At 45.7% G+C, this 11,139-nt stretch overlaps 1 protein-coding gene across 1 annotated transcript in view; it reads left to right on the top strand.

Moving 5' to 3' along the window:
* The first annotated feature begins 3,235 nt into the window (after positions 1-3,235).
* The window catches only part of LOC146829948 (uncharacterized), a 388,201-nt gene continuing 380,297 nt past the window's right edge, over positions 3,236-11,139 (top strand). The window contains exon 1 of the mRNA XM_085604215.1: positions 3,236-3,523. Coding sequence (XP_085460341.1) covers positions 3,397-3,523 — 127 coding nt within the window. The 5' untranslated portion in view covers positions 3,236-3,396. The remainder of the gene's footprint in view (positions 3,524-11,139) is intronic.

Raw genomic sequence — 11,139 nt, 5'->3', positions numbered from 1 at the left:
TCTGATTAACATACGAACTGTTTGGTGTGTTGCTTACAGCATAACATTGCATACTATTCAGATAACGTTTGACTATGCTCGATGCATAAAGAATTTTTTTCACCCAACAGAACCACTGTTCACTTTACAACTTACTGCCCAGGTTCCGAGGGATACTGGGTTACCCCATTATTTGTTTAACTGGACCTAAGTGCAAGCAGGCGCTGCAAAGCCTCGTGCGGTGAGCAGCTGCGCCCCAAATCTCATCTTGTCTATGAATGACGGTTCGGCTTTTTTGAAAGACTGAATATGCAATAATTACTCAAGCTGTTCTGCACACAAGCAATGTATACAAAGTCAGTATACAAATATGCCTTTCGTTTCTCCCTGTTTACAAAGTTGGGCAACTTAGCTGATCGACTGTATTCTCCATCGTTTTTGCAATAAAAAAAAATGTCTTACAAAAAAATGGAGCTTATCATGTTACCTTACAATCTCCTTGTTTTTTTTATTGGAAAAAACACTGAATGTTTAAAGATTGGGAAGTAAAACAATCCCACTAAATTGTATTTTAATTCCTTCACAAATCCAATGTTTCCCCCGAGCTGCCTCAGCGCTTGTTGCTCACCACATGGGAGAGTGCGGTTTCTACTGCAAAGACTTCGAAGTGGCGCCTCGTTGTTTCTTCTTTGTAGTTGTTACTTCAAAGTTGGTGCAACAAATCAGAAAGTGGGCTTCAAGTGCCAGCCATGCCCGGTTTGGCAGTCTCCGGCAGCCTGGGTTTTGTCATATCTGCCTGCATTTTTACCTCACCCCGTCTCCCTCCCCAGCCAGTGTTTGCTTACCCTGTGCCCTATTATTTGCATGTGTTTGACAGGTCCGGCCACACCTCTCAGTCTATAATTACATCGTGAGCTTGGTCGTTATTTGCATTTCTGCCTGCATTTATTTACATCTCACTCAAGCTGTGCTTGGTGATTATTTGCCAATGTTTGCATAGATATCACTCACTTGTTCACCTTACAAGTACAACATTCTTACATATTGGGGCTCTCAGCGAGACCCTCACCGATTCAGTTGACATATTATTTTGCCCTGGGAAACAAATTAACCGTTTTGTGTTTGTCCGTCACTGTAATCAACACGTGTTGCGATTAGCTCGTCAAATAAAGTATACAGAATGATGAAAGGCTGCCTGGACGTAAACAGAACTTAAGGCCATCAGAGTGCACGCTGAGTTTGCAAGGTAATCCACCTTCAAGCTGTCTGGCAGGAAATATGTTGGTTTCCCTTTAAATTCTGGCCCACATAAAGCACCTCAGTCTGACGGGGAGATACGAAAAGGAATGTCAAAACAATACCTTTCTAAGGAGTCAGGTGTGCGCTGCATACATTAGTAAGTGGCCATCTATGCAATTTAGTAACAGCGGACGGCCCCGGACCCTGCATCCCCCACCACCCAGTGGAAAAGTTCCCGCCTTTCATCACAGGGCCTCTCTCGGAACCCCCGCATTTGACACGGTTTCTCCTCAGGCACTGGAGGGGCATCAAGGGCGTGTGTCCCGCCCCAGGGGCTCCCAGAGGCGCATTGTGGGCACTGTGGGCTGTGCGCGCGCTAACTGGGTAACGCAATACACATGTCCCGCTGCTGCCCCGGGGCTTCCATTCATGAGGAAGCTTTCTCCTACCCCTGCTGTGCTTTTTAACCCTGGTCTGCCATGGGTTTGTGGGTACCCCCCTACGATTTCGGTTTCTGAAGACCAGACACTGTTTTAGCCGAGCCGGCGGTAGGAATAGCTTCTCGCCATGCGCGGTTGGCAGTAAATAGGCCCGGGCACCAACATAAAAGCGGCCTGTGCCACAGCTGAGTGAAGAGAGGGCATTCCCGTGCATCCACCTATGGATTTTTGTGAGTTCCCAGATTTACTAAAGCTAGGAAACCTGGAAATAAGTCAACAAGCTATGCCTATATCTTTCTCCTCATTATTTCCCTTTACCATGTGTGCCTTCGTTTGCAGACCGAGGCGGTTCTGACTTGCACAGACTCACTGTATAGGTTTGCACAGACTCACTGTATAGGTTTGCACAGACTCACTGTATAGGTTTGCACAGACTCACTGTATAGGTTTGCACAGACTCACTGTATAGGTTTGCACAGACTCACTGTATAGGTTTGCACAGACTCACTGTATAGGTTTTTTGCGAGCTGTGGACGGCTATGCACGTGTTCTTGCTGTAGGCAATGTGTGTGGTAATATCAGGGAAATCTACTGTGCAAGCAGACCGGGCCACATACAGACCCAATGGGCCGTCAACCAGGGCCTCTGGTGGCGTGGGCGGGGCCGGTTAACAAACGTCGGTTTTCACTGGGTGGGCAGAAATGTGCCACCCTTCTACTGATCAACGAAACGATGCAGCAGGGGTCTTTCCATAGTCCCCAGACGGCATCCTCCATGATCTGCCTTAGAACACAAACATCACCCCCCTCCTCCCCCTTACCAGAACCACCGGCTGGTGCCAAGTTGTTTGTTGGGGTGGGGAGTGGGGGCGTGGCAGCAGGGGGTGACCGGTATCTGTGAGGGCAAGGAAAGCGGTTCATAGGGTGTTAACAGCGTCTGCAACACGTTGTGAATGATTGGAGGCGCTTTCCACTGAATCACTGGAGCCAAGGCAGAGGCCCGACCTTTCTGCAGAGAGCTCCGTGAGGCCCCTGAAGTTTGGCACCCAGCTACCACAAGCCGACCCTGGTCGCATCTCACTTTCATGGAAACAGTGAGAATAGCACCGCCTCTACTACAAGTAAATATGAACAAGCATTTGCAATGCAATAGGTCTCGCATTTACGCAAGCTTGAGCTATTACCATTGCAAATAACAATGCCTTTTATTTTTGTTTTAAAAACTTAAATAAAGGGCATTGTCATTTACAATACCAATAGCTTAAACTCAAGTAACTGAGAGACCTATTGCATTGCAAATGCTTGTTTATTAATGAGTAGAGGTGGTCTGCCAGCCCCTGCGTTCCAAACCCCGCCCCTCGTGGCTTCACCCCCGCCCCCAATGCATGGGTTCCTGGAGTGCATGTGTTCCAGGTTCAGCGCTTGATAGAGGTGGTCCGTAGGGGGGGGGGGGGGGGGGGTGAATCAAGTGACCCCCGCCCCCTCCCTCTCACAAATGCGTTGTAAAGTCATTGGACGAGGAGCTGCAGTTTTATCACCAGCTCAGCTCAAGGTATCAGGCGCTGGGTGTGTCTTATCAGCAGTGACGAGGAAAGGGCGTCCGATGCCAGTGAGCCGGGCCCCAGCTCTACCTGGCGGCCGAGGGCAAAGGGTGCTCTGCACTCACCTGAGACGTCAGGAGAGAGACGTTTACAGCAGGAACGAGAGCACCAGCTTCACTTCTACCAGAGGCTGAGAGGATGGAGGGTCCGGGCTCTCAGAAGGAGAGAGCTGTGCAGATGATTGTGGATGCGATAGAGAAGAAAAAGGCCCACAGCACCCTCGAGACCCCAGGACTGCGCGAGAGAAGCCGCAGTGTCAAGGGGGGTGAGTTCATGCCGTCTGTGAGTGATGCAGACTACTTCCTCCTTGGAGCATGGACCAAGTACATGTGTTCTTCCTCGTCTTTGCCCTCCCTTGTCTTTTTTCAACGCATTGTTTTTAATTTTTTTATTTTATAAGCATTTCACTCGTATTTTTGAATGTACAATGTGCTTTCTCACCTTAATCACAGACATACAGCTTCTTATTCACACTGCCTTCACTCTATCTGCCATTTCGATTGACTCTTTTGTTACTTATACTAACAACTGTACTACTTTACGCCATTCAACGCTATGCTACTCTACATCACTCCAATCTGCACCACTCAACTCTGCACCACTCTACTCCACACAATGTTATTCAACAACACATTACGCCACTCCACTCTACGCCACTCCAATACACAGCACACCAATCTATCCCACTCCACTCTGCACCACTCCACTATACGCCACTCCATTCCATGGCACTCCAATACACAGCACACCAATCTATCCCACTCCACTCTGCACCACTCCACTATACGCCACTCCATTCCATGGCACTCCAATACACAGCACACCAATCTATCCCACTCCGCGCCACTCCACGCCACTCCACTCCGCGCCACTCCACTCCACTCCACTCCGCTCCGCGCCGCGCCACTCCACTCCGCGCCGCGCCACTCCACTCCGCGCCGCGCCACTCCACTCCGCGCCGCGCCACTCCACTCCGCGCCACTCCGCGCCACTCCACTCCGCGCCACTCCACTCCGCGCCACTCCACTCCGCGCCACTCCACTCCGCGCCACTCCACTCCGCGCCACTCCGCTCCGCGCCACTCCGCTCCGCGCCACTCCGCGCCGCGCCACTCCGCGCCGCGCCACTCCGCGCCACGCCACTCCGCGCCGCGCCACTCCGCGCCACGCCACTCCGCGCCACGCCACTCCGCGCCACGCCACTCTGCGCCACGCCACTCTGCGCCACGCCACTCTGCGCCACGCCACTCTACGCCACGCCACGCCACTCTACGCCACGCCACTCTACGCCACTCCACGGCACTCCAATATACGGCACACCAATCTATGCCACTCCACTCTACAACACTCCACTATACGCCACTCCACTCTATGGCACTCCAATACACAGCACACCAATCTATGCCACTCCACTCTACACCACTTCACTATACGCCACTCCACTCTATGGCACTCCAATATACACCACTCCACTATATGCCACTCCACTCCACACATTGTTATCCAACAACACATTGGCCACTCCTCTATGCAGCACTCCAATACGCTATGCTAATCAATGACACTACACATCACTTCGCTGTATGCCACTCCACTCTGTGGCACTCCAATATATGACACACTAATCTATGCCACTCCACTAAACGCCCCTCGACACAATGTTATCCAACCGCACTGTACACCACGCCACTCCACTCTCCAACACTCCAATATACAGCACGCCAATCTTCAACACTCTACTCCACTCTACACCACTCCACTTTATGCCATTCCACTCCACACAGTGCCATCCAGCAGCACTCTACGCCTTTCCACTCTAGTCTATGCCACTCCACACCATTACACTCTATGCACTCTACACATCTCCACTCTATCCCACTCCACTTTATGTCAATCCATTCCACTTTAGGCCACGCCACTCTTTGACACTATGTGCCACTCCACTCTATGCCACTGTACTCCATGCCACTCTCCTCCATGCCAATGTACTCTCTGTCACCCTACTCTATGCCAATCTATTCCAGTTAAGTCCACAACACTCTATTCCACTCTGCGCCACTCTTCTCTGCGCCACTCTTCTCTGCGCCACTCTTCTCTGCGCCACTCCACTCTACGCCACTCCACTCTACGCCACTCCACTCTACGCCACTCCACTCTACGCCACTCCACTCTACGCCACTCCACTCCACTCTACGCCACTCCACTCTACGCCACTTCACTCTACACCACTTCACTCTACACCACTTCACTCTACACCACTTCACTCTACACCACTTCACTCTACACCACTCCACTCCACTGTACGCCATCCACTCTACTCCTCTCCACTCCACATAATGCCATCCAACGGCGCTCTACGCCATTTCACTCTATTCATCTCCATTCCACACAATGGGCCCGATTCACAGAATTAACTTAAGACAAAATTCTAAACTTACTACTTTTGGTATTCACAGAATGCACTTACTACTTTTGGTATTCACAGAATGGATTTACGACTACTAACTTTATGTCCGCACTCGGGCCGGAAATTCCAGCCCGGAGGCGGAGCTTCCGGCCCGGAGGCGGGGCTTCCGGCCCGGAGGCGGGGCTTCCGGCCCGGAGGCGGGGCTTCAAGCCCAGAGGCGGAGCTTACGGCCATGGCTAAATCTCCGCCACCGGCCGGAATCCCCGCCTCCGGGTCGGAAGCTCTACTCCACTCTACTGAGAGTACTGTATGCCACTCCATTCCACTCGACGCCACTTTATGCCACTCTGCTTTACGTCACTCTACTCTATGTCACTCCACTCTTTGCAACTGTACTCTACGCCACTCTACTCTATGCCAGTCTACTGTATGCTTGTCAACTCTGTTTCATTCCAATGCACACCACTCCCCTCTATGCAACTCCAATATATGCCACTCTACACCAGTCCACTATTCCACCACTCCACTCTATGGTTCCCTACTCCACTCCACTATCCTCTACACCACACCACGACCTTTTAGCCATGCTGAGCAGCAGCCACGCTAAAAGACAATGCCAAAGCTAATAGCTTTCTTGTAGGTGAGACCTACTGGCTTTGCCAAGGCTTGTTCTTAAAAAGCTGTTCTTTGCACTTTCCTGATGCAGTCTGCATTATCTACGGACCTTTAAGAGGTCTCACATGTGTCCCCCTCATTCACACTCCATGCAAGGTACTTATAATGTGCCCCTGGTAGGAAAGTTTGTGGAAAGCAGTGCAGCGAGGAGCGAGCATAGGATATGTGCAGTGAGCCTCAAGAAAGGGGCAGGGACGAGGGCCCTTGTACAGGGGCAGCTGGATTCCTTCCCAATACGAACCGAGTTGAACAGTCATTGATTCATATGCATTGTTCACATAACATTTTTCATATAGGAATTATTGTCTTGACAGAAGGTCGTATATGGAACATATCAATTAGTTTCCTTTTATCAAACTACATATCAAGTGGAACAAATCTATTTTTAACTGGGTTTAAAATATTCCATTGTTTTTAGTCTGCTTGGATAATGTCCATCTCTTTGGATCTAGGCTTCATTTTCTAACAATCCTAAGAATTCCTACATTGGATGTGAATATACAGATAGATATTCGCATGTGTAGGTTCATATTAGATTTTCCCCATAAATCCATGCATGTGATGAAATATAAAGAAGCTGCACGTGCTAGCGACTGATTTTGGGATTCTATACCAACAGAATAAGTCATCAAAAGGTGTATTTATACTGTATATCTTTAGCCACCCGGTTTCTTATTCTTCCAATGTCCAGTCTACTTCTTCATTTTTAGGTCTCGCCTGACCAGCGCTTTAGCGCTGGCTCTGGCGAGACTTATAGTAAGCGCGTTTTGGAAGTGCAAACAGTGGCTTTGCAGGCCTCCAACTACAGTGCATGTGACCCGTCCGGGCGCGCGCACCATTTGGAGTCCTGCAACCACTTGTTTACTTTCACTTTAGCCGTGATTCATCGCACCATTTGGCAGCCTGCGTGCCCGCCCCCACTCCCCCTCCCACTCCGTCAGCTTCAGTGCGCGCTTGTCTTTTTTTTGCTTCTTTTCTTTCCTCCTCGGAGTTCTCGCCTGCTCCTGCTCTCTGTTTCCCTCCCACAGCCCTTTTCTCCCACTCAGCGCACAGCCTCCCAAATACGCATTATCACTATATTTCAGTTATTTAAACAGTCCGATATGAGGTTGCTTACTGGGAAGCAGTTACGCCAGATCAGTGACAAGCGGGTGAGCTTCATGGCACACTGTCTCCTGCTCTTGGCCACGTTTGCATCCCTGATGTGCGCTACAAACTTTGCCCAGATAGGACGTATTTTCTAAATTCTGCTGTTGTTTTTGCAGGTCAGTGTCCTTACACTGTTGACGGGTTAAGGACAAAAGTCCCCATTAAAATGACTGTAGGCGGGGGAGGGGAGAGTGTGTCTTTGTTTTAATAGTGCTTGCAATTTCAGCTGATCCTCGTTTATTGCTTGCAAACTAACTAGGATCGGCTTAAAAGACAAGCTGATCCTCGTCCCGCCCCTCTCTCCTGCTTTACCTTTCAGCAATCATAGTCCCTAATTCACTCCTGCTGTTGCTTGTGTTGGTTCCCCTCCTCCCTCACCTCCCCCTCCCAGCTGTTTCTGCTTGCTTTCCGACTCCCTTCCACACCATCCCACCCTCTGTACTGCTTTAACTACCACCACCATTTCTCCCTCGTGTTGCTTGTTGTATACATGTATTTACTATTCATGTATGATTTTATTTTTTACTATATGAGGATAAAAAGAGAGCGAAGGCTGTCTCTAGGCCAGACTTTAAAAACAGTGTCAATCGTTCTGCTAGTCAAGTTCCTGGCTTATGGTCAACAATTAATCAGATTCAAGATGACCTCTTCCACCAAGTAAATTTGGTTAATTACCGCCATGTGCTAAAACCTAAACTGTGGCTAGGCATAACTTGCATCCGTGACTGCACGTTTCATGACGGAGGCAGTAAAATCAACAGAAATCAAAGGAAGAAAAGGCATCCTAGCAGGCTCAAAAGACACACTAGGGATTATTCTGGGAATGTTTGCATTTTCCATTTGTTTGCCTATTAATTGCTTCATATATACAGCCTCGCAATGCAGAATACAAACTTCAATTAACAGAAATACTGATTGCTTAAAATATCTAAACTTAAATGTTTTAAGGCTAAGCATTTGGTGATAGGAAATATAGCATTTCGCATGTCAAGTCTTTTAGTATAGTTTTTGCCCTTTTCCACGAGATTAGTCTTTTTAATATAAGCGAGAAACAGACATACCATTTGCTTATTCCATATTCCATAATATTATAATCTTTAAAAGTTAAGATTAGGGCAGTTTAACAAGGTGATAAGCAGATAAACGCCAAAATCAAGAAATGGTGTATATAAAATACATAGGAACAACCTGCATATGTGGTGTAAACATGCTTATTACATTTGTTCTTAAACAATATTTATCTGCATACACAGGAATCCGTCAAGAGGAGCAGTCATGGAAATTTAATGCAGTAATTTAATGAGTACTGACAAACATTTATAAATCATTTTCAAGACATCTTCGAAAGGTGGAAATGTAAGTGTTCGCACCAGTTGTTACAGGAACGCTTCAACAGAGTGAAAAACGGATTTGCAAAGTTAATTACCAAATGTGATTAGTTTCTTAACCCAGAACTGGCATTGTTTGCAAAATGCTATTCAGTAATCCAAAAATACTTGCCACTGTTCCTTATAACATAGTAAATTACACCATTATGTGTAGGAAAGTCATCAAATACCTCAAACAGGTGCAACTTATGATCAAATGTCGCAGACATAATTTATGACTAGTATGTCAAAACCACATTAGTAAATTGGCCACACGTCGTGTTAACACAGTGCGTGCCTTAAACGTTTGTGATTGCTAGGACTCATGACAGAAGGGGTGAACTGATGATCACCGAGTTGGAATGCATGCTTCCTGTAGCGTATGTAGTCTGTTATAGCCTATTATATGGACTATGGGCATTGTGTTTTGATTTTAGACTTAAAATTAAGGGCTCTGTGCTGTGGCATCAGAGGATGCTGTTTATCATGTTTCTTGAAGCATGGTTGTAAACATTTACTATAAATTCCTAAAGAATTGTTTAAAAAAAATCATATTGTACAGTGGTTGGAAGCCTAGAACAATAGACTAAATTAAATAAAATCATTATAAAATAAAATAATTTACTTTTTTGCTGCAACAAGGTGGTGCTCAGAAAAAAACCAGGCAGAATTCTTTCAGCTTAGAGAACCATAGTGGTCCAAGAAGAAGAGGTACGGTCTCATGAGACATTCACCTCTACGTACATAGGTTTGACACAGACTTTAGTAGGTAACAATTGTGTAATATGTGAAGAATCATTTAGCAAATTGCATGTTTACACACTGTTTGCAGGTTTTCAGAACACATAAATAAAAGGCATTGTCAATTACAATGCCAATAGCTCAAACTCTCAAATGCGAGACCTATTGCATTGCAAATGCTTGTTATTGTTTTATTCAGAGAACATATGCACATGTAGAGATTTAATATTAAATTGTGCTTAAGTTAAGTGAACAGATGTTTCGAGGACGATGGATTTTTGAATTCTGACTTTTAGTTCGTAAATAATTCAATATTCCTATTTTAATCTTATCGATAGCATCGAGACATTTTATCAGTGTCATAAGTCAATTAAGTACCTGAAATCGATTTTAACTGATCCTCGCAACTGCACGGTTGTAATGGTCAGTATCGGTGTATATAGATGGGGTTAGTCTTTATTGGGTACCTAAATTTAAGAAAAAAACATTTTCTATGTAGGTATTCGTATGTTCAAATCGATTAGAAATCAGTGAATTTGCTAAATTATAAATACCTGTTGTTTTAGATGTACAAATAATCGCCTCAGTACAAGTGTAACTCTCGTGAGACTCGCATCTTTATCTGGAGTCCCTTGATTTAATTCTTCAAAGTTAGACTTCAATTGTGAATAAATCTAAAAAGATTTTATAAAAGGATTTTAAGAGACACACAAAGTATACAGTGCATCAAAGTATCTATAACCCTCCTAATGTTAACCTTCGGGTTAGTGTCATTTAAGAGTGTAGCATACCTGATAATTAGTATCTCGCAGAAAGAATTGGGCAATCTCTCATCGGATCTGCATCAACCTGTAAACGGGTTAGTCTCCTATTTATATTGTATCAAGAACGCGTGCAGCGGCTATGTTTGGAGTGCGAAAGAGAACTAAGGTAGAACCTCATTGGGTGCGGCTGGGGTGATTCAGCTCGGAGTATGTCTTTGTAAATCAGTGGACAGAGGTCGTCCATCTTAGACTGGTGACTGTTCGTCTATATTCATACAATGTTATATCCATTTTGGACCATGTGACCCTTATTTAGCTGTTATATAAAAGGGCATTGGTGTTACAATCACCATGATCTTGTTATCGATTTTTTTCTTTTTTGACATTTTTTCGATTACATATTGAAATAGAATACTTAATGAGCATATATGTGCATATTTACCAGCTGTGGTGATCACATATATATATTTGACATAGGTTAGCTTATTTCCAAATGCTCCAATGTTATGAAAAAATCCATTTAACCGTCGACATTCTTGCGATACAATATTATTTTCATTCTTGTGATTACAGCATTGAGATATTACCGTATTCATTCAAAAACACACAGCAACAAAGCATATCACAATATTAACCATGTACATATGACAATTTTATCATGGTGTTTCCCTATTCAATTTTACATATTGCTATTCAAGATTAATATCGGTTGAATTTGCTCCTGTAAACTAATGACCGCTTTTACATTACAAAAATGAAACAACACAGTGATTTGTCAG

The sequence above is a fragment of the Triturus cristatus genome, chromosome 5_1 (assembly GCF_964204655.1).
Source record: "Triturus cristatus chromosome 5_1, aTriCri1.1, whole genome shotgun sequence".
NCBI lineage: Eukaryota > Metazoa > Chordata > Amphibia > Caudata > Salamandridae > Triturus > Triturus cristatus.
Note: the sequence above shows the minus strand (reverse complement) of the source record. Positions and strands in the feature narration are given on the sequence as shown.